The 24656-nt window shown below is 39.4% G+C and overlaps 1 protein-coding gene and 1 pseudogene across 2 annotated transcripts; one reads left to right on the forward strand and one right to left on the reverse strand.

Moving 5' to 3' along the window:
- Positions 1–1670: 1670 nt before the first annotated feature.
- On the reverse strand, positions 1671–15211 carry LOC117504279 (annotated as a pseudogene).
- Positions 15212–17783: 2572 nt separating this feature from the next.
- nfyba (nuclear transcription factor Y, beta a) lies at positions 17784–23667 on the forward strand. Of its 2 annotated transcripts, none has more exons than XM_034163344.1 (7): positions 17784–17925; positions 20727–20820; positions 20901–21031; positions 21320–21517; positions 21987–22065; positions 22158–22237; positions 23176–23667. In XM_034163344.1, exons 2-7 carry the CDS (start codon positions 20727–20729, stop codon positions 23206–23208), a joined length of 615 nt encoding a protein of 204 aa, XP_034019235.1. In that variant the 5' UTR covers positions 17784–17925; the 3' UTR covers positions 23209–23667. The 2 variants fall into 2 exon arrangements, with proteins under 2 accessions (XP_034019235.1, XP_034019236.1); XM_034163345.1 differs by lacking the exon at positions 17784–17925 and adding an exon at positions 17998–18190.
- The last annotated feature ends 989 nt before the right edge of the window (positions 23668–24656 follow it).

Consider the following 24656-nt stretch of genomic DNA (forward strand, 5'->3'; position numbering starts at 1 on the left):
CAACAACATTGTTTACAGTGCTCAAGCATGGCTGGGACCCCTAACACCCCTTGGTCACATTAGGTACAAGAGACAGAGGGCAAAGTGACCACTTGCCATTCATCAGAGTGAGCATTTTACAGTGACAAGAGACAAGTGGACACTATGCTGGCAGACAGGTGGGGCAAAACAGACAAGAAACCTAGTTTATGTAAATGCTGAGTGATGCAAGGAAGGAAGTGTGACACATTGGTTATAAAGTTATTTACTTCCTACTTTTAAACTCTGATAAGACTGAAATGATGGTTCTTGGTCCAGTAAGCCATCGGCATCAATTTGACAAGTTAACGCTCAGCCTAGGCTCGTGTGTCACACATCACACTGACAAAGTGAGGAACCTTGGGGTAATTTTTGATCCTTCGTTGTCCTTTGGCCTCCACATTAGAAATATTACTAGGACTGCTTTCTTCCACCTGCGAAATATAGCGAAGATTCGTCCCATCCTGTCTATGGCTGATGCTGAGACCCTGATCCATGCATTTATCTCTTCTAGATTGGACTACTGCAATGTTCTATTTTCTGGTTTACCGCAGTCTAGCATTAGGGGTCTCCAATTGGTTCAAAATGCTGCAGCCAGACTTTTGACATGAAGCAGAAAGTATAACCACATTACACCCATTTTGGCGTCTCTTCACTGGCTTCCTGTCCCAGTGAGATCAGATTTTAAGGTTCTGCTACTAACCTATAAAATTATTCATGGACTGGCACCTCCCTACCTAGCTGACCTAATTTTTTTTTTTTTTTACCTTTATTTTACCAGGGAAGTCCCATTGAGATTAAAAACCTCTTTTTCAAGGGAGCCCTGGCCAAGATGCAATTAAACCTTACGTACCGGCCCGGGCTTTACGTTCTCAGGGTGCAGGACTACTTTGTGTCCCTAAGGTGAATAAAAGTCTGCGGGTCACAGAGCTTTCTCTTATCGTGCCCCTGTTCTGTGGAATGATCTCCCTGCATCAATAAAACAGTCAGATTCTGTGGAGACTTTCATGTCCAGACTTAAGACGCACTTATTTTCCCTTTCATATGACTAGCATACTGATACAGTTTTGTTTTACGCTTTTTACTCTTTTAATTCATTTATTAGTAATTGGCGCGGGCTGCAGCCTCAACTTTACCTAAATTCTGGGTCTTTTAGTGAAGTTTAGGGCTAGTGGCCGGCGAGCACCTTAGTATTTCACTGTTTTTCTTGTTGTTTAATGCTGGCAAATTATACAGTATTTTTTGTCTTTCTGATGCCTGATTCTGTTTTTTCTCTCTGTTGAAGGTGCAGCTCCATCCAGAGATGGGAGTTGTATTCCTGTTGGTGATCCTCCTGTCCTGTGCACCAATAGCATTTCTTGTATATTCGTCTGTGAATTGTTCTGTGAATTGTTCTGTAATTTATGTTTGTAGCATGGCCCAAGCAGAGGGTCACCCCTTTGAGTCTGGTCTGCTTGAGGTTTCTTCCTCAGAGGGAGTTTTTCCTTACCACTGTTGCTCTGGGGGTTGGTAAGGTTAGACCTTACCTGTGTGAAGCACTTTGAGGCAACTCTGTTGTGATTTGGTGCTATATAAATGAAAATAAATTGAAATAAACTGAAAAAATATATAATAAAGTTCATGTTTAAATGGTAAAACATTTCCTTGTCATAAAGGTTTGGTAATGAAATGTTAGAAAACTTGCCCCCTTTTTTATGTATATATTGGCAGATATATCAGTATCATAAATGTTTAATTCCCTAATATCAGTACTGTATCAATTCCCCAAAATCCATATTGGTCAGATTCTAATTTTTATCCTCTAAATGTGATTTTTGGATGAGTTTCTGGAAAGTTGCTGCGTTCCATTTAACTCTCCAAGCTGAACACTGCAAAGTGTTTGATTTATTCCTCAGTGAGTTGTTCATATCGGTGTTGAGTCAACTATCTATAGGTGTTATTTACTCGTAACTCTCTGAAGGTGTAATTTTAGCTCTGTCCATGAATACTCTCTACAGTGTTCAAATTTACACTTTTAGTTAAAAAAAAAAAAAAAACAACTTGTCGACAGCATGTTAAACACTTAACTCTTTGCACAGTGTTAATTTAACTCTGAAAGTTAAACTGGAGTTAAACTCTGAAAAAGTGTTAAATGAACCGTCATTAACTTGTTAATTTCCACACAGTCATTCAACTAAGATTTTATCAGGATCTAGACTAAATGTGACACAATAACACAGAGTTAAATGAATAAATACATTTTTTTTTTTTAATAAGTGAGGTGATAATCGATAAAATGCTTTTTGGTTGATCAACAATTTGTAGTTTTTTATTGCTTTTTTATTTTTTAAATCTTTTACTGTGCCTTTTTAATCTTTTAATTGTGCTTTTTAATATTTTAATTCATTTTATCTTGTTTTTTAAATTTTGTGTAAAGCGCCTTGAGGCGACACTGTTGTGAATTGGCGCTACATAAAATTAATAAACTGAATTGAACTTTTTATTAAATACTCTGATTACACAGAACTGCATTTATTTGTGAACATATTTGAAATTCTGTTCAAATCAAAGCTGTAGTTGTATTACAATCATTTTTAGCAGTGCCCTGTTCAGCATAATGCATTTCATTCATTTTGCCATTCCACATACAGCCAGAGTGCCACCTACCGGTGAGTTATCACACTGCATCTGGAGTGAGTGAGGGAGTTTTGAATCCTGTCCAGAATAGATGGAGCAGCGTGCAGCAGCTTAACCTTCCTCTGAGAACTGCACAAAGTCAGACAGGCTGCTGTGATCAAATGATCCTCTAATGGCATCTGGATGCAGACGCCAAAACAAAAACTCCTGTGCACTTTTTCTAATTAGGATATTTGTCTTACTTGCGCAGGCGAGTCTGTTGAGTGAACAATCAGAAGGCGGCGTGCAGGATGACCTGGACATATTTGTATGTATGTTTGGCATCAGGTGGGGGGGAAGTGGGTGCACACAGACAGGCTGCAGTACATGGAGAGAATTAAAATGATGTCCTTGTGTGGGACACGCCCACACCCATGCCGCTCTCTCTGATTTTTGTCATTCAAAATGCAGAGTGCATTGTGGAGGTCGCACGGAGGGTCAGCAGAATGCTTTTAACCAACATCTGCCCTCGAGTGTCTGCATTCACTTGGACAAATGTTTCATTTGATTTGCACATGAATATTCAACAGCTGTTTTATGATGCTGCAACACTCAGCTCCGAGCGCCACAAGAGGAAACTTAACACTGGAGTGCGCAAGGAACTCTGGCCCAAACGTGTCAATAATAAAGACAGCATACACTTTAATTGAAGCCAAGAAACGTGATTAATTTGGCTAATTCTATGATCCTCCTCGACTTCATCACATGAACTTAAACCTGGAAAAATCCCAGAGGCTTGTGGCGCCGCGACAGCGACGCGGAGAATCAGCGCGAGCTGCTGCGCCGTGTAAATGCATCAAATCCCAGAGCGTTATCGCTCTCCTGCAGCCTTTCACACTCAGCAGAGCATTTCAAAGACACAACCTGAGGGAGCGTTTCCCAAAGCTGAAATCCATGAAAAGGCATCAGCGGCGCCACGTAGTTTAAAATTAGGTGGATGAGCAAAGGTAGAAAGTAGCGCGCAAAAGGTGAACCGTACCAGCGGCGTGACATCAGTCCCAGCCCGCCTGTCTGTCAGGTTTCAGGCAGAGACGTCATTGGATAGTTCCGCCGCTGTTTTCCAGCTCAGGCTGTCATCGCCAGCGCTTTCCTGCTGTTTTTAAACAGAGGTCACGCATCTGGTGATTGACAGCAGGCCACTAAGCTCAGCAGTTTCATCTCCTTGTCAAGGCCTTGGACATACGCTGAGTTTGGGTCAAAGTCGTGAGAACCTGCAGGGGGCACAGACACACAGACACTAGGATCCAATCAGGAAAGTGTACAAATTACACACAAGACATGTCCTTTATGCAGAAGTTATGACCTTTTGACCTGTATGAATTAAGAATTTACTATTCTGTGAAACATCACAGGTGGGGGTGGAGGGGGGTGGGGGGGTGGGGGGGGGGGGGGGGGGATTGAGACTAAGATCCAGGCTTTCAACAACTTCCTGGACTCATTTTCAGTAGTGTGTCTGTATGTGAGGAGAGTGTCGAACTTGTTGACACAGTCACTTATGTGGGCAGAGACATTCCCGTCTTAGTCCATGAGCCAGAAGGCAATTTTGACCCAATCAGCACCTCTTAAGATGACTAAACAACACTTACAATCCAGCCTGAAGGTGCCGTGGCTACACAGACCTGTATGATGGCAGTTGTACCTACATGAAGGTCAATGAAGGTACTCCAGAGTTACTCTAATTTTGGAAAAATGTGGTACAAATTATTGGTTGAGTTAATAGGATTAATAAATGGAATAGTTTTGACTGTGTTGAATGTTTGGTCTCCGTAGTAAAGGTCAAACAAGGTCAACGTCCATTGGATTCTATCACGTTACCCTGTAATGTGATAACTAAGCGTGACGGATGGTGCAAACTGTTCCTTTTTGGAACCCTACTAACTAAACCAATAATTTTCATCACTTTTCATCAAAATTGGAGCAACTTTAACTTTTGACCCCTGCACAAACTGAAAATGATCTGTGTCAACATCTTTGCTGTTTTTGCCCCATATCTCCATAACATTCAGTCATAGATAGTCCAAAGTATACCTTTTTGGAATCAATACGATCAGGCAAATAATGTGGCGTACTTTTCAATAGGATGGGAACATTTTATATTTTTGCCCCCTTGTAAACCTTCATTGACCTCTAACTGGCTACAGCTGCATTTTTGTCAAGGCCATGGTACACTGAGACTGGATTACCTCAAGTGGTACCGACAACCTGTTTGGCTATGTGTTTGCTAGTTTCAGTGAGGTTCACTACATTCGGGTATTAGCTTTTGTTGGAGTTTTGTGAACACTTGGAAAAATTTTTTTTTTTTTTGAAAAGGACATGCAACAGCCAATTAGAACGTGGATTATTCCATTTTCCCAGAAGCCACCATGGTGGCCAACCTGGATTTGTTTAAAAAAAAATAATGGTAGCTTAATTATTTAGTTTTTAATATCGTGGCTTCCAGTGGGTACATTTTCAGGGCCAAGCGATCCAGTGATGCTAATTACAAAAATGTATATGTGGGCAAGGTAATACCTACAAATCCAAGATGAATGCCTGTAAATGTGATATAATAACCATTTAATTGCTTCAGTTAGACCTTACCCATGTGAAGCGCATTGGGGCGACTTGCATTGTGATTTGGTGCTATATAAATAAATTGAATTGAATTCCATTATTTTGGTTTTTTTTTTAAGTTTACTTGTCATTGATTGGTGTATGTACCCTTGACATAAACTCTGCTACAAAGAAACATCTAAAATTACATCCATCATCCATCAGTTTGTCTAATCAATCCTACGTGGATCAGCAGACTGACATTAAACTTTATCCCTGAACTCCTTCTTACCCGATATTGTCAGTTGAACTTTATTTAATGTTCAACTGCGCTGCTTATTTATTAAGTGGGAATAAGTTTGGATAATGTCAGGAATTAACCTGCTCACAGCCTGCAGGGTCGCTGCCCACAGAGATGGACTGTGTGCGACAGCGTTTATTAAATACAGTCCATGAATAATTCAGACAGTGGGCAGGAAACTCATTTCAAACTGCTGCCATGGCACTGACCCCCAGACAGACGAGCATCCTGAAGGCCTGAACGTGTTAATGTGTCAAAACTGAGAGCTCAGCACAGCGTCACAAAAATAGAGAGGGGATGTCAAGAGAGGCGACGGTAATTTTCCAAAAAAATCAATAGGCATAAAACAAATCAGGCAGCCATTGTGCGTATTGGAGCACCAAACTGGAACTGTTTATGTGAAACAGTGATGTTGCTGACCTCAGCTGACACGAGGTGGATGCCCACTGTGGCGTCTAGCTGTCGTTTGGAGAGACGGCATTTCATTGCTGCAGCGAAGCCTTGGACAACATCACCAGCAATGGGACCCATCACATGGAGTCCAACCACATGCTCCTGGTGACACACAAGACAGAACCCTCTGGAAGTGAGTTGACAGGGTCAACGTTAAACTTAAGACCTAAATACGGGTGTTTTTGTTTGTTGATTGGTTTGTGCAAAAGGGGTGAAGATGTGGTTACAGTATTGCTTTGGTTCAATCTGTTGGAGAACTTCCCACTAGGCCTAGGGTCCACTAGTCCTAGTATTAAGGAGGGCATGTTGAAGTTGTTTTTACATTTATGGTAGGCTATATGTTTCACTAAAGTAGGGTAAGTGATGTTACAAAAGTGTGACAATTAAAAAAAAATTCAATTATGGTGAATTAACATTATTTGTTGATTTTCAATTCAACCGATTTATAGACAACAGTACAATTAAAGGTGAATAATGGAGTATGTCAACTCATGTTTTATTTTTGTAAATTGAACAAAACTGGATCTCGTTTGTTACTTATTTAAAGTATTACATTTATTTGTGAACTTTAAAATCAGATTGGGGTTGTAATACAAACCAGCAAATAATATAAAGAGGTTAGGACCAGTGGACCCGAGGACTAGTGGCATCTAGAGGACCAAAAAATGTAATTAAAAGTCACATGTGAACTCACTGTACTCTCATTGATAACAAGTGTTGTGTTTATGTTCTAGGCTAGCCACAGCTAAGCTATCGCTAGCCTCATGCGTTTGTATTGGCTTTAATGCTCTACAAGCTCAGATTATATTATCACCATAAATGAATCGTCCCACCGTTAACTTGAAACCAGACCAAGTCTCACCTTGTCAGAAGGACCATGGTGTGATTTACAGTGGTGGTGACAGTTCAGGTAACAGCTAATTATGAAAGCTAACTTTTTGATAGCAGATAAGCATTTCAGCTAACTGTGAAAACCATTAGCAAGCCAGTTACCTTGCACTAAACTGAACTCACCTAGCTTTAATTCAGAAGCATTTTATTTTATAAAGTTTAAAAAGAAAAAAAACAACACATTTTTAAACCTTTAAAATCATATGATTGTTTCTGCTGGAGATCATACACTAATCCAGTAAGTGAAATTGACACTAGAGGTGGGCAGATCGATCCTAATATCGATAATATCGATACCAAAATTGGTATTGATATTGAACAATCCTTGTGTAAAAAGATTGATACTCAAGCTTTTTTTCTCTCCCGCACGCACTGACTGCTGCGCACACAGATTCATCAAAGTCTACTGTCTATAAGAACAGTGCTGCACTGTGTCACACAACACAGAGCTGCGCACCCTTGTATTGTGGTTTGTCAGCCCTCTACCTCAGGAGATTTTGTTTTAAGTTGTGTTGAGTGTTATTTTTTTTAAACAAAAATGTTGATTGTGATAAAGTATTTTGTTGTCACGTACAATGTTTGGCGAAATTCTATCCTAGGTCTTTTGGATCCTTTGGAACTCTATGAAGCTTAAATATGAAAAAGTATCGGTATCAGTATTGATATCAGCGATACTGGGCCTGTATTTACTTGGTATTGGATCAATACCAAAATTCCCAGTATCGTCCACCTCTAATTGACACATAGTGCAAAGGCAACAAGCCTCACATGGAGGAGCAGGAAGGCAAAACAGAGTAAATGCATTCGCTAGATTATTAAAAATTATTTTCCATTCATATTTTTCTTCTTAATATTTTGTATTTGTTTAATACTTTCTGGACTGTGATTAAACTGTGTTGAATGTAAACTACCGTTTAATTTCATTTATTCATTTGATTATTTGTGTACAGCTTGATTATAATGCTAAACCCTTTTGGAAACTTCTACGTTTATGCTAACATATTAAAATTTCAACACTTTATGTCTGTTTTGTTTTTTTGTTTTTTCAGGGGTTTGGAGCCCAAAAAGAAGTGGTGGCTTCAGCTAAAAGTTTTAGCAGTTTAACGCTTTAATGTTATCACAGTTCATTTTTCGTTAAATACTCTCTTAATGCCTCAAATTATCTAGCTAATTTGTGACGCAATGATTAAACCAACCATAAAGGGTAGTTATAATGCCCACAAAATCTTGAATCAATGTAACTGAGGTACATAAGCGGTACAATTTTTGTAATTTTGCCACAGCATAATCAATAATAATCAAGGTAGAAACCAAGATGGCAAGATGCTAAACTTTAACTGAGCTCATACACAATATTTAACCAATACGTACGTCTTCCGGGATGTGGCAGATGACTTTAACATAGCAGGAGTTTTTATTCCTGGCTGGTATAGTCCACTCCAGGGGCCAATAGTAGCTGTGATACACCTGTAAAAGAAAAGACAAATTGATGTGAAATAATGCAGCAAAAAAAGTTCATATTTTCCATGTGTTTGGTTACCTCAATATTGGCTTCTCCAAATGTCAGGTTAGCTTTCTCTTCAGTGAGACCACATGCAACATATTCCAGGGGAGTGAACACAACTGTTGGCACATTGGCGTAATCACACTGTGAATTTAAAAAATTACATGCACTTAAGTCAGTTTTAATTCTGTCATCGCTTCAGAACATTTGGCTCATGCAGCAGCTTCTTAACAGATGAAGAAAAGTTCTAAATGCATAAGAAAGTGTAAATAGTGAGTGCAAAAACCCGCTGCCATGATACTGTATAAGTGGGTCAACCTGGAATTTGCATCATTTAAGATCACATATGGCTTCCTGTCCATGTCTAACAGTAACCACAGGCCTAGCTGACATCATTTAGCAACTACATGATCAAAGCCTGAACAATATTGATTGTGACCTTTAAGGTCACTCAAGGTCAAATGTGATCATATCTTTTGAAAGACCAAAATGACTTCTTATTCCTGTCTAACAGTAATTATCAATTGATTTGGCGCAGTTTTAGCCACCATAAGCAATAAAGGTTTCAGTGACCTTGAATGTGACATTTAAGGTCACTCAAGGTGAAATGTGATCATATCTTTTGAAAGACCAAAATAACTTCTTATTCCCGTCTAACAGTAATTATGAATTTATTTGGCGCAGTTTTAGCCACCATAAGCAATAAAGGTTTCAATGACCTTGAATGTGACATTTAAGGTCACTCAAGGTCAAATGTGATCATATCTTTTGAAAGACCAAAATAACTTCTTATTCCCGTCTAACAGTAATTATGAATTTATTTGCACAGTTTTAGCCACCATAAGCAATAAAGGTTTTAATGACCTTGAATGTGACCTTTAAGGTCACTCAAGGTCAAATGTGATCATATCTTTTGAAAGACCAAAATAACTTCTTATTCCCGTCTAACAGTAATTATGAATTTATTTGGTGCAGTTTTAGCCACCATAAGCAATAAAGGTTTCAATGACCTTGAATGTGACATTTAAGGTCACTCAAGGTGAAATCCGATGGTATATTCTAAAAGAACACATATGACTTCCTATTCATGTCAAATCATAACTATGGGTCTATTGCCTCTCATTCATGAGTTACACAGCTTAGAAGATTTTATCCTTTTACTTGTATTGGGCAAAAATTTGCAACTTGCGCTGTACTGCTGACCTTTAACCCCTGCACCTGAAAAGTTAATGAGTTCATCCTTGGGTCAGACTTAACTAATATACAAAATTTGGCTAAAATTCCTCAAACAGTTTTTGAGATACAGACACACCGGTGTTTAAGGAATAATATGGTAATGTGTATGATGTGAATCGTCACATGATTAAAAACAATCAGCGCTGTGGTTATTTACCATATTTTGCATAACGAGTCCGCTGAAGCAGCCAAAATATTTGCTACATTGTGACATTTTCATTATAATTGTAAACTTTGTACCAAGATGTCCTCCTCTCCATAGAGTCAACGGGCCAGCAGTGTCCCAGCATGCATTGAGAGCCCTGTGGTGGAGGGGTGACCGTGCTGGACTGATCCAACGGTGTAAATGTGGTCTACACTGGTCTGGTCCCTGTCGTTCACCAGGATCCTCCCACTGCCGCACACACAGACACACAATATACTTTGTCTAAACATACCGCTTCCAAACGGGTGCCAACACAAATAAAAAGACACGACTAGGAAATGAACACACTCTGGGCTGCACTGCACGCCGACGCGCTCCAGACCAACATCACAGGTGCAGGCCTTCCTGCCAACAGTGAGGAGCACCTGGATGCACAGAAAGACCATTTGGTTGTTGTAAAATAAGACAACAGATGACACAGAGAAGCTCATTTAGCTGAAGTGGCTCATCAGAACATCATCTGTTTCAGGTGAAAACTCTCAGTGTGACATTTTTACAGGATGAGAAAATTGTCAAAATGGTTTAAAATGCAACAGCAGAACATTAAAATGCATTATCCTCAAAGAGCCTGATTTACACCGATAAGGGGAAAAAAAATAATATCTTAGAGACACTTTTTTTTTAATGGTGCAGAAAAAAAATACAAAGAAGAAAAATCTGCATGCTGATAGGTTTCAAAATAAAAAGTTTAAGTCCTTGTTTTTCTCTGAGAAAGATCTTGCAGATTACAGGATTAAACTTTTTATTTTCTACCCGATCAGTGTGCACTCTTCTCTCCATTGTGTTCTGCAGTTGTTTTTGTCTTGCATCTGAATGTTTTTTACTTGGATATCTGCCCAAGACATCGTTCTCCAAAAAAAAAGTGCTATATGAAATCAACGACATACTGTATCAAAGTCTTCCTGTTTCGTTTGGCCCTCTTTTGTAAGGATCGTCAGACTGAGTCTCTTTCTGCAATTCTGCTGCAATGCTGCAGACACTCCTGATTAATTGGAAAAAAAAAGGAAAAAAGAACAAAATATGCTCCTCTGCAACACAAAAATTATTAATATATTTCGGCTGCTCTTAACTTCAATCGCAGTATTTTTTATTGTCCTAGAAATATGGTATTATGACTTTAATTAACATGTTCACATCTAATTCTGACAGCCTCAAAGCTGACAACATTTCATGTAGTTGAAATTAACTGTATACTGTTTGTCTGCTAACTTGTTAATGAAATAACGAAACAGTGCAGTAAACAACTGTACAATTTTTTTCCTTCAAATGAGGGAATATGCAGAATAAATGCTCTAATTTTTAAATTAATCAGGTAATTTATATATAGGTGACAGTGTGGACCAAACAGTGCATCAGTTTGTGAGCTCTTTACTCAAGTACAGCGTGAAAAATATTCTACAAAGTTGATCTGGGGATGTTCTGCAGCTGTTAGAGGACAATATTTTACTCAAATTTTAATCTGAGAAAAATTCAACAAAAGAAAAATTAATGTGGAAATCAGCTTCCTTTGTCTTAACACTTGTTAAGACAATGTTTAGTGTACCTGAAGCAGTATCTGTGCTGCAAACTTCACTCTGCTCCACCTGTCACAAACACAAAATTAAAAAAAAAAAAAAGGCTTGTGTCCTCAAACATAAACTGTGTGTGTGTGTGTGTGTGTGTGTGTGTGTGTTTGCATGCATGTGTGTGTCTGCACCTGTGTGAGTGAACAGTGATGAAGGAAAGTAACTCCACTGACTAACATATGGTTTTCGATCTTCTGTGCCATTTTCTGATCAAATCCAGGGAGGAGACCGTGCGTTGGAATGATGGTGACCGGTAGTCCGAGTCCAGAAAGGAAGCCGGCATACTCCAAACCCTGTGGAGACCCGCCTACCACCAAGGTCCGACCTGGAGGGTGAGGCACAGAGAGGAGGTCCTCACTGTAGGGGGGGAAAAAGAAGAGCGTTCAAGGAATTTAAAGATACAGTCTGTTGGATTTTGTGCCATCTAGTGGTGAGGTTGCAGATTGCATTATGCCGTCACTGGACGTGATTTTGTTTCCCTTCATGTAAGAATGAATGCTCCCTTGTCTTTTCTTGTGATATGATCACCCATTTCACAAAAATTAGGGTTCTCAAACTTGTTAGCCCGCGTGGTTTTCAGACCTGGTTAGGCAGTACTCTCTGTCTCCAGGTATGTCCAGATACTCAGGTCTGTCTCCTGTAGCGATGACCAGGGTCTCTGCTGACAGTGTACGCTTCTGTCCATTCATGTCTGTCACCTGATTAGACATAAAATCAAACAAATGTCCACAAAGATGTTGAGATATATGATGGAATTGGAACATATTATTAATGTATCCATGGAAGAAAACTGAAAGGCTGTTTGTTAGAAATGAATGAATGAGCCAAATTATTACAGCGTGGAAGAAACAGTGGCGGCGCCAAGAAATTTTTGTTGGGGGTGCTGAGGGGGAGCTGGGGTAAACGTTGGAGGGGCTTCACAAAATGTCGTTGAAATTAACAATATATAGTAAATTGCTTTATAAATACCAAGGTATATGTTTTAGTCACCCGTACTCCTCTAAAATGTGGTATCAATGCACACACACATCACTTAGAATGATTGCAAGTTCAGTAAACTTGCACATAGGTATAAATAAAGATAAATGAAGTTTTAAGAGTGGCCGTAATATTTAGGAAACCTAAATTTTTGGAGTATGGAGTTAAATTTGTCTCATTAATACTTGAAAATCCACAGAGGGTGATTTACAAATATCCTTAGATTTGTACATGTGTTTTGTGATCCACAAACACAAATTTCTGATTTGTAACTTGTGTGTGGGTTTTTACAAATAAATGTTTATTTGCAAAACTGGAAATTCTGTTTGTGAAGGGTGATTCAGCATTGGTGGATCACCGAACACACAGATTCATCACTTTGCTCAGTTATGCAATATTGAGACATTCTCAGCGCAAAACTGCAGTTGAGATCCATAAATATGTCAGTCGCTATTCACATTATTGGCAGAATTATTGGGGGGGCTTGGCTCATTATTGGGTGGGCTTAAACGCCCCCCCAAGCCCCCCCTTGGAGCCGCCACTGGGAAGTAAGTAACATATTCTGGCTGTTGGACACTAAATATATGAGGTACCCATGTTTTAAATATGAGCTTTTTGTTGCTCTGTACTAGTGAGATACAACCAGAACCAAAAACATAACTGGCTCTTATTAGTATGCAGATATCATAGAAACATGCAAGTTGCAATATCTGTTCCACATGGTGTATTCATGGTGTAAATATGAGCTTTCCACTGCTTTTTATTGGTGAGATACATTATCAGCATTACATGGCACCAACCAAACACCAACTTTATTAAAGTGTGTAAAGGAGATAAGACCTGATTTTGCACAGTATGACCCCTTTAATCATATGTTACCTCCACTGTGTGGGGCGCCACGATCTCTCCGTGAGCGTTGAGGTAAAACCTTCCGCACCTCTTCAGTTCCCTCTTTAGCTCCAAACTATGAGATTTCATCTGTGTCTGCACAGCTTCAACCAGCTCGCTCCACACAGGACACACTGAACTCCAAGAAAAACAGAACGCATGTGCACACGTATCCTCTCACAAAACCCTCAAGTGCAAAGAATCAATTTTGTTTCCATAGTTACTTGACTTCAGCTTTTAGATTTTACTCAAAGCTGACTCTGCAATGTTTTAATTTAATTGTACAACGTTTATGTTACAATAATGGAGGAAATCACAAGATTAATTACGTAAGTTTATGAATTACCGTCATCTTTAATCTTCCAGCCATATTTTTGAGAATCTTGAATCGCTTTTCCAAGAAGAGTCGCCTGGTGTAGATGTTTTTTGATGCTGTCCGCGTTGAGACTGGAACCACCAAAGACTGAGACCGCACCAGAAGAGAACAGATGAGATGAGATGAGACTGAATTAAGGGAAAGGAAAGGAGTATAAAAAAGACAGGAAAGGAAATAAAAACAAAGTAGGAAGCAGAGACACCAGGAAAGCAGAGATTAGAGGACAACAGTAAATACTACATGAGAGTAAGATAAAAGAAAAAAGACTATGGCTACTTCTAAAAATACTTAATTATCACCGATCAGGCAACACTCCAACTCTGAGAAAAGAATCACAGCTCTTCCAGCGTTGAGGGATAAAAACTCACCCTGTGTGCTGCCTTTCGGAGATGGAGCTACGAGGTCAAGGATCAGCACCTTTTTCCTCAATATTGCTGCTCCCTACAGGATTTTTTTTTTTTTCTTGGGGGGGTGAATTAATGAGCAACAAATGAGCAAAGCAGACAGGCAGGAGAAAAATGTAATATTCAAATGAGTATTTATCTTTCTTGAGAATCCCGCCCTTTACTCTTTGATTTCATTCTCTCCACTTTGCAGCTGCTCACAGAACAGTTTATTATCTATTTATTATCTGAGCCGTGGCTTCAGATCAACAGATTAGCAGTAACGGATGGGGTTTGTGGTTACCACTGAGATTAAAGCACACACAGACATTTCAAACTGAAATAATGTATTTTAATTTCATGCATTTCAATCATACGGTGTATATTCAGAGTTGATCATAATCCAGATAGAGTGACTGTAAGAAAGTACATGCTGTCCCCTGATACAATCAGATGCTTTATGAAATCAAATTCAATTTTAATTTAAAACCTAGAATGGGATATTTAATATAATTTCATGTTTGTGATGTTGATCCTGCTGAAATAGTCTTGCTCATATATTACAAAATGTTTGAAATATTATATGAAGAAACTATGGGATGATTTACTGCTTACTTCAAAAAAGTAGTCAGTAGAAAGTATTTTAAAAGCAATTTTTAAGACTTTTGTTAGGGAAAATAAAATGATCAGAAAATAGTAATGATGATTATATAAACTGGATTTGAGATTAGATAAAATTAGATGTTAGATTAGTGATAGATTTGAATTGAGATTAGATCAAATTAGATGTTAGATTAATGACAGATTTTAACTGATATAAAATCAAATTAGATACTAGATTAGTGATAGATTTTAACTGATATAAAATCAAATTAGATACTAGATTAGTGATAGATTTTAACTGATATAAAATCAAATTAGATGCTAGATTAGTGATAGATTTGGATTGAGATTAGATCAAGCAGACAGAGAAAAATAAAGAAATAACAGAATAAATCCATGACTTTGTGACCCCACCTTTGCCACAGCCAGGCCTCCTGACCCCCCTCCAATAACCACCAGGTCATAGTTTCCCAGTGAGGGGCCAGCTGGCGGATCCATTTTTCAAAATTGCAGAGCCATGCTCTTGTGTCAGTGTGGACGATGGACTGTGGACCTACCAGGAAAAACAAAACCTCTGTGACCACAAAGGACTTTAGCGCCTCCACCTCACACTACCTGCACATTAAAAGCTCCAACACACTGAACGAGCCTTTAACTGGCGGAGATTTAATTTGTGAAACCTGCAAATTCAGAAGCATGTAATGTAATGTAACACTGAACAACATGAGACACAAAATTATTCATCAAAAGGGTCTGATAAAACAATTATAACCAAAAATATTATGGTTTGGGATCTGACCCAATGAGACTGGAATGACTTAGGTTGTGGTTGACACCACAGTCCAGTTGTGGAAACTATTAAATAATATGGAAAGATCATTAAAATACATTTGGTGTTTTATACAAAATTTTGGCATTAAATTTGAAACAAAAATACAAATATTTATTTACATATCCCCAGTAAATACAAAATATGTTAATTTAAATTTAATTTAAGTAAAATTAAAACCTGAAGAAAAATAATTGTTTTATTGTGAAAGGGTGAGTTCTTTTTGTTTCATGACACGATTAGATGGCGCCCCCTTGTGGTAACCCTGTTTAACCTCCACATGAGGTCAGAGTCTTCTTGCAGCCACACATTTCTCTTACAAATAATAATAATAATAATAAAAAAATCAATAATACAATAATAAACCACAGTAATTATACAGTTGGTTATCTCGCAAAATATGTCACCCAAGCTAAATTATACCTGTAACGAAAACACAGCCTACCTTAGTTTTGTCAGAGATTGCTGGAGTTTTCACACTTTTTTATTTTCTGGGTTTAATTTACTGCATTATTATTTATTTATTTTGTTTGTTTGTTTTGATTTTTGTGGGCGCACCAAGTGGTGACTATGCGCATGCGCACCGCTCAGCAGATTTTACGGTTAACACCAAAAGAGGTCTGACGTGCTGTCGAGACGTTTCCTCAAAGTTTCCTGTATTTATTTGATGATTCACTAAAGCACACGGTCAGTGCACAGAATGACAACAGCTTCGGAAATAGAAGGAGCAGATTTCACGTTGGAAAAGAACAAACAGAAAACAACTAAGCAACACTGAATGTTTACCTGCTGCTGGGACACGTCTACGTCCTGAAGAGAAATGAGGCGTTCAGGTGCTACCAAACATGTAGGAATTGGGGAAATTACAATCCAACAACCAAATACTAAACAAACTTTGGGTTGGGAGACTCAAGTCTTCTGGTTGACCCCTAAAACTATTTACCTTTGATTTATCCATCTCACTGAGGACCATATTAGACATAAGTTTTATGTTTTGTTGTGTTATCTTCGGCAATGTCTGTTTTATGTACACTGACTTTTATTCCCAAAATAAAAATCATTTCATGCAGAAAATATCAGATCACATATTCAGGCTTGACAGAATCTTCACGATCTACTGGCATGGAAATACGACTAGAAATTGTGTTTTAATTTCGTTTCCTAACATTTCCAACAATATTTCCAACACTAGCAGATATTACAAAGTTAAATCAGAGAGTTAAATTTACTCTGCAGTGAGTGCATTCGGTATAGTGTTAAATGTAGTAAAGTCAGTGTAAAAATGAACTCGGTGTTGATCAACTTTACTGAACACAATGACTGAGTTGATTTTACACTACTTTGATTGGGAGCATATGTATACAATTTTCTGCTTTTCCCTTTTGTCAGTCATTTATTTCCTTCCTTCCTTTCTTTACATTGTTTTCTTATCCTTTCTTTCTCTCAGTCCTCGGTTCCTTTTCTTCTTCCTACGCTCCATCTTTTTTTTCTTGTCATTATTTCCATTTGTCCATTCTTTCTTCATTTCCTTTCATTATTCCTTCATTTCCTTGTTTTTTGTCCTTCCTTTTCTCCCATTCATTGCTTTGTTCTTTCTTATTGTCATTTGTTCCTTTTATTATTTCCTTTGTTTTTTCACCTTCACTCTGTTTTTAATCTTATTTCATTTTGTCCATCGTTACATTTCCTTCCATCTTTACATTCTTTCTGTCCTTTTCTTTCTCTTAAGCCTCAGTTCCCTTTTCTCTTTCCTACTCTCAACCTTCCCTTATTCCTGCCATTCTTTTCTTTTGTCATCCTTTCTTTATTCCTTTCCGTCATTCCTTCTTTTCTTTCTTCTCTTTTCTCCTTCCTACCCTCCATCGCTGTTTCCTTTTGTTCATTTCCTTCCATCATTCCATTTTGTTCCCTTGTTTTTTGCCCTTCCTTTCTTTATCCCATCCATTCTTTCATTCTTTCTTATCATTTTTCTTTTTCGGAATTTATTTATGTCCTTTCACCCTTCTTCACCTTCTTTCTGGTTCTTCTTTTCACCTTTTCTCCATTAATTCTTTATATTCTTCCATCCTTATGTTCTTTCTTTTCATGTTTCTCCCCTTTTCTTTCTCTCAGCCCTCAGTTCAGTTTTCTCCTTTCTACCCTCAGCCTTTCTTTCTTTTTGTCCTGCTTTCCTTTTACCCATCCTTTGTTTCTGTCCTTTAATTTTTCTCTCACCCTTTTTCCTCTTTTTTCTTCTTCTTCTTCCTCCTCTTGTATGACGAACACCTTGACATTTTTCTTGAATGTGCGCTATCGCCATCTAGTGGTCGGTAGAGGGTGTGCGTATGTGCAGAGTTATCTAAACAAAGGGAACTCTTTTTCTGCCGTAGAGTTGTATGGCTGGCCCCCTGCAGGCTGGCCTTGGTATAGCAGGCTCGGCCCGCGCGCTGGGACTGGTCGTTTCGCAGCCATTTTCTGTCCAACCACGCAGCCGTCTGAGGAAGCGAACCAACCAGGGCTTCATTGCAGGTTTGTGTCTGGCTCCGGCCAATGATTGCTAACCGTTTGTCGTTAGCTCGAATGGAAATGTCCGTCTCTGTCTGATTTTTTTTTATTTGTTGTCTGAGTGAATGAGGGCTGCTCATCAGGAAGTATCCGGCAGGCGAAACGTTAACAATAATTGTTTTAAATTTGGGGCCTCGGCCGCGTCCTTCTGTGTTCCACACGACAAAGAACAGGCCGGAGGTTTCCCTGCCAGAGCCGCTAAAAATGAGAATTTATCCAGGGGGCGTCGGTAGGTCCACTAAAAAAAAAAGGTAACAACCACCCGTTCCCAATGTTAATAATGCTTATTAAGGCTGTAAAAGCTTCTAATGACACGAACTAACATGCTAACTAGCTAGACAGTTAGCTATCTTAGGATAACGAAACAAATTTAACAAGAAGTAACTGTCATTAATTATCAGGCGCATGAGATCAACTATACCGATTGTTTTGCCTTTAATTTCGTTATTTATTTTTTAATACGGCCTGTTAACACGATCGACCACAATCATCCGATTTTCTGTTCATCAAAGGTTTCTTTTAATAATCTCGGCTACACAGCTTTAGTTTTCAATGTGAGATTGTTAATATTACACATCTGCATTTAACACTTCACAGATCATTTTAAGGGTTACTTTTACTCCGTAGTTTGTAGGGCTTCATGAGTTTGGGTGTCACTGTTGCCATGGTTACTCAATTAGCATGTAAAATGAGGCAAAAAATTAGCATGTCAGTGCTTAAAAGCATAAAGACAGTCTAATCATGGCAAGGAAGATCATCTCTAGAGACGCCTGTACGTGGGTTTGTTTAACGTAAGAATGTTGTTGCGTGCCGACAAACGTGGTCCTTGAGAGAGCCATATCCTGGACCGATGGCTGGGACATCCCAGACGATCGGGGTTGCAGGACCTGCTGCAGCCTTCATCCACCTTCACAGCCGTTGGCTGACTAGTCATCACCTCCTCCGCCTGATGTGCCGTTAGCTTTCTCGTGTTGAGAGTTCACGTTGGACCTTCATGCTTTCCATATCAGCCACGGGGCACACAAGGTCCCCATCGTATTTCATTCCAACATCCCTTACTTGATCCGATACAGGTGTCACAGCGAGGATGAGGGATTGGACTTCAGCGCCCACTCTTATACCGTCATGAGCAGAAAGTCTGTAAAACATTATTAATCAAGTCCATGGGTACTTGGACAGTGTTGCAGTATTTGACCTTTTGCACACCACCGCTGTGGAGTTGGACTGATGTAGTGTAAAAGAAGTAGGGTTTATATACAGCGTGCACATAACTGGTGCTCATGCAGGCTAAAAATAACTGGATGGAGGTGCTTTTCCTGCAGTCTGTTGTCATTCTTTCCTCCTCAGAAGTACTTCGCTCTGTGTTTTAAATAAATGCTGTGCAGCATTTCTTTGTAGCACACATCAGCATCAGAGCACAAGTTACGTGCATGCCTGCATATAGGCCCCAAGGCCTATTGATGCCAGTGTTTATCTTCAGTTTCCAGGTGTAATAATGCATAATGTAGAGTAGACTTTCAAATTTAATTCAAGGAGTGTAACTACAATTTTGTATTAACCATTGAGGAATTGCATTTCTATGTACAGTTCCTCCGTTTCAGAGGTCATAAGTAATCCAACAAACTAAATGTAGGGGTTCATGTTTATGCAAATTGTTACTTTCACTGCCAAATGAGTAAGGGTATGGATAAACATTTTCAAGTCATATGTCCTGGGCTTCATTAAGACATGAAACCAGTCTGGTAAATCTGACAGGAGTAGACAGTTCTCACGGAGGCCACCAAGGTGACCATGATAGTTCAGAAAGAATTATAGGCTCTTGTGGCTGTGATTGGCAAAACTGTGGATAACGCACAGTTTTTATTGTTGCTCCACCAACCACAGCTTCCATGTGGAGTTCAGCAGAGAAGGATTTAGTGATGAGCCAAATTGTGGCCCAATTTCCTTGTAAATCACAAATTGCATCTGGCATAAAACCTGTGCCAAATAATCACATGGACCCATACAGGATCTGCTGTGGAAACTCCAAGTGTAATCCTGGAGGATCATCGAAATTAAAATGTCAGTGATATTAAAGTATAAAAGGCGGCACGGTGGCTTAATGATTAGCATTAGTGTCTCACAGCAAGAATGTTGTGGGATCGCTTTCCGCCCTTTCTGTGTGGAGTCTGCATGTTCTCCCCTGTGCCTGCGTTTGTTCCCCCTGGGTGCTCTGGCTTCCTCCCACATCCAAAAACATTCAGGTTGGGTGAATTGGAAACTTTGACCATAGGAGTGAGTGCGAGTGTGTTTGTCTGTGTATATGTGGCCCTGCGACATAGAAACTAGATGGATGAAAGTATAAAATTACAAAGAAAAAGACCAATCATTTTTTTCTTACTTAAATATTATTTGGTGTTATTTGTTTGTTGATTGATACACTGAAGCTCCTACTTCACATTGCCCTTTTATTTTTTCTGACAGCTAAAAGCAGCCATATAGTTGTAATTTTATGCCGTGTGACTATACGGCCCATGTCCAAATTTACTTTCACAGCCGCTAGGTCTGGATCTCCATCTGCATCTGATTGCTTTTATAGACCATAATCAATGATTTGACACTTGTCCCATATAATGGAGACGTTGCCTGCTGCAGTGTTGCAGACAGTGAGACCTCCTTAGTCCACACATCACTGAAATTTGGAGCAGTATTTCTGTGAAGTTGAATTATTCACCCTGAGCTAGAACACAAGCCCTGTAATGAGGTCATAACAGTGTGTTTTGTAGATGGACGGAGACAGTTCGACTACCGATGCCTCCCAGCTGGGAATCAGCGGAGAGTACATGGCTTCCAGTCACTACGTACTGCAGTCGCAAGATGGTGCGAAGCTGACAAAGCATTTGACTATTAGTACTGTGATTAGCGAGCAGGTGATTAAAGCTGTTTATTTACTTAAATAGATGATGCAGACGAGAGTCTGAATGATCATGAGGATGGCGGCATCAAAGAAAACTACAGGGAACAGGACATCTACCTTCCGATTGCTAACGTGGCTCGCATCATGAAGAACGCTGTTCCACAGACTGGAAAGGTACATGAGATTTATGAGGAGAACTGTCATTGTCAAGTACAGAAACAAAATGACAGAAAAAAAATTGTCACTCTGCAAATAGTTATGTACCTGACCCAACTGTAATACTTCCTCCCTCCTGTATATGAAGTTTTGTGTTGGTAACATAATGTATGTACACATTCAGAGGTTGTTTGAATGGTTTCTTGTGTAACTGCCAGAAGCTGTTTGGAAACTGAAAAACACATCAAATGTTTTTGTGTTACCAAATGCAAATTTTCCTAAGGTTTTTTTTTTCCTCCCCCTCAGATTGCAAAAGACGCAAAAGAGTGTGTGCAGGAGTGCGTGAGCGAATTCATTAGTTTTATCACATCGGAAGCTAGCGAGCGCTGCCACCAGGAGAAGAGGAAGACCATCAACGGCGAGGACATCCTGTTCGCCATGTCCACGCTGGGCTTCGACATGTATGTGGAGCCGCTGAAGCTCTACCTGCAGAAGTTCAGAGAGGTGAGACTCCACAGTGGAGCCAAAACATGTCAGATGTCCTCTGTGGACTGTTTACAGTCTCCATTATTGACTGGTTAAAAAAAATAAGTCCCTTGTTTTCCCTCGGTCGCCACAGTGTATCCAAGGTGGATCTGCATGTTGAATTGGCACAAGTTTACACCAGATGCCCTTCCTGGTGCAACTCAACATGGAGCAATACGTTCCCCACTGAAACCAAGTGCACTAACCGCTTGTCCACCACCCCTGCCCCATTATTGACTGGAATCATGTGACTTTGTTGGGAAAACTGTCAAATACCACTTTATGGGAATATTCCTGGAGAGGAAGTGCCGCCCTGCTGTACTTCTCTCGCCAGCCCTTTAGAATGTGCTCATGGTGACTCCACCAGATTAAAATGGATGTGTAATTACAGCTTATGTGCGTTGTTCTCACATGTATAATGTTTGCACTTGAACTGGTGTTTGTCCAGGCCATGAAGGGGGAGAAGGGGATACCTGGAGTAGCGGTGGGAGAAGGACTGGGGGAGGAACTTGGAGATGATAGCTTCAGTAAGTCAAATGCACAAAAACAGAAGCTCAAAGAATGTTGGAAAAAAAATTCATTCATTTCATTAAAATGTCTTTTTTTTTCCTTTCATCAGCAAACCAGCTGCCGGCTGGGATTATTACAGCAGATGGACAACAGCAGAACGTCATGGTGTACACCACCTCATACCAACAGGTAAAACCCACTGTGCTGTCCATTACACAACAATGTGTGAAGTGCTCACTTACACGTGCACAAACATATGGTTTTCATGAACATAGCTTCATTTGGTCCAGCAAAGTATTATGGCAGTTGTTTTTCAGGAACTTGAGGGGGGAATATAAAAAAAATAAAAAAATCACAACTTGCAGCACATGTAATTCTGTCAAAATGATGGTCAAATTTTAAAGAAAGATAAATCACAAAATGACATTACATGAAGTCTAATCTTGTCCTTCGCATTCTCTGGTATGATCGACTGAATATATATTTGCGGATGCTAATAGCACATTTAAAGTAGAAACAGACATGACAGTGGTGGATATCCTCCTCAGTACAAGTCAGATGTGTTCACTTTGTCCTGGGGTAACGTTACCTGCCTCATAGATTTTAAAGTTCTTGTCAGCCTACTTCCACAGATGTAAGTGTACTTCAGTATTAGAGACCAAACTTTGCTGTGGTTTTCAAACACTTCCCAGCTCAGGTTCTTCACGTGGTTTGCAGTACGACCAGGAACAGAGCAGTGTTTGGCTGTGTTTAATTCCTTTGCATAAGTGCAGAATATTTCATTCACATGATGACAACCTCGCGATAAACATGGTGGACACGATGCTCTCGGTCATGACTGATCCGGATATCTGAGGCTTCAAACGTATGGCGCTGTCCCCCGTCCCCTTTAGACCACGTGTTCAGAGCTAACTGTGTGTTTAAACATATTTTTGATGATCTCCCCTGGGATTTGGGATCAGGTCAGTTGTTTTAGATCAACTCTTGAAGAATTCAGGTTGCCCTGGAGTATGATCTCGCATAACTGGTGTTAATTTGGGATTTGTATGTAACAATGTGTTTTGCTGGCAGTTTGCACTCGAGTTGTTTGCCTTCTCTAATTCAGTTCTACTGTGCACTTTTTACAGATTCCTGCTGTGCAGCAAATCCAGTTTTCATGACGAGGACGTTTCCCAAGTGTGACCCTGCTGAGGGGCAGAGATGGGGGGGGGGGGGGGTGTACACAACCCTCATGTACAGAAAAATTAGTATATGTTCATCAGAAATCGTAGTTTCTAGTTGTGAGGTACCAAATGTTTTGGAGCAAATCCAAACCAGCTGGGAAATTTAAGGCTTTATTTTAAAGGCTAGTGTTATTACGTAATTTAGTGTTCAGATTTGTTTTTTTATTTGCATGTGTGCATGTGTTTGCATTTGTGCAGTTGTTATTCCTTTGTGTGTGTGCGTGTGTGTGTGTGTGCGTGCATGTAGGGGTGGGAATGTAACTTTTTTTTTTATGTATTTGAACCATGAGAAGCGACATTACAGCTGATCATGCGGCTCTTGAGTTCACGTAATTTACAACGTGCTTTAATTTAAATCCTTTGAATAAAAATTCTAAAATGGCATGAAAGCATCAACTCTTTATTTTATTTTATTATTTATCACATGGAATAATTCCCACATTCATTATTGCAGCTGCTGCTTGTATCAATCTATGAATGGTTGAACTGTCCTGCACACCCGAAATGGGGCAAAATGTAAAAGTGCACTGGCTGCAACAAAGCAATCAGACCTCGATGTGGTCAACACAACTTAGATAATGTATTTGGGAAATCCCATTTTCCATGAATTTGCTAACATTTTGTCCCACGTCTGACAGAAATGAACTGTAGTATCATTGCAATTGTGCCATACATTATTTCACCAGTAGACGGCAGTTGGCTGGAATGGTTAAATGAGTCTTCAAGGAAACTTCTGTCAGGCTGTCAATATGAAATATTTGCACAGAATTCCATATTCTTAGAGATACTACGAGTGTACGCTGCCATCAGTAGTTTTGCAAGTTTGTAATTAGTGCTTTTTCACCTTTTTTGCTAGAGGACCGTACCAGTTCCTGAAGAAAACTGAACCTGAAGTTGATATAAACTTAATTACATAGCATACTAATGCAGAAAGAAAGAAAAAGAAAAAAAAAAAGTTTGACCACATGGCATTTTTTCCATTCTGAAAATGTAATGTACCTGTTGTATTCCTCCAACTGCTTTGAGAAATATGATTCATGAATTCAAACAAAAATGATCCCTGCAACAGAGTGGCCTCCTGTCCAGGGTCCTCACTTATCGCCCCGTGACGGCTGGAATAGACTCCAGCACCATCGTGACCTTTAATGAATGAATGACTGACTGAATGAATGAATATCTCACTGTAGCTGCACTTTGCAGCTACGTGGTCTTTTACTGCCACCTTGTGATCATGAGATAGAACTACACCAACCACCAGGACTTCAACAAACCTTTTCACACTTTTTTATTCACATACATGTTTAAAGTACGTACAAATACTTTTTTTGTGCTTGAAATAAAGAAAATCGCCTTTGACGTGAAGTTCTGTTTATTTGCCACAGCGC

The sequence above is a fragment of the Thalassophryne amazonica genome, chromosome 22 (genome assembly GCF_902500255.1).
Source record: "Thalassophryne amazonica chromosome 22, fThaAma1.1, whole genome shotgun sequence".
Taxonomy (NCBI): Eukaryota; Metazoa; Chordata; class Actinopteri; order Batrachoidiformes; family Batrachoididae; genus Thalassophryne; species Thalassophryne amazonica.

Excerpts from the sequence above, each read along its gene's own strand:
- nfyba (XM_034163344.1), top strand. The coding sequence starts at position 20,727 with ATGGACGGAGACAGTTCGACTACCGATGCCTCCCAGCTGGGAATCAGC. Across the intron at positions 21,032-21,319 it reads CTGTTCCACAGACTGGAAAG|ATTGCAAAAGACGCAAAAGA; the intron begins GTACATGAGATT and ends CCTCCCCCTCAG. Across the intron at positions 22,066-22,157 it reads ACTTGGAGATGATAGCTTCA|CAAACCAGCTGCCGGCTGGG; the intron begins GTAAGTCAAATG and ends TCCTTTCATCAG.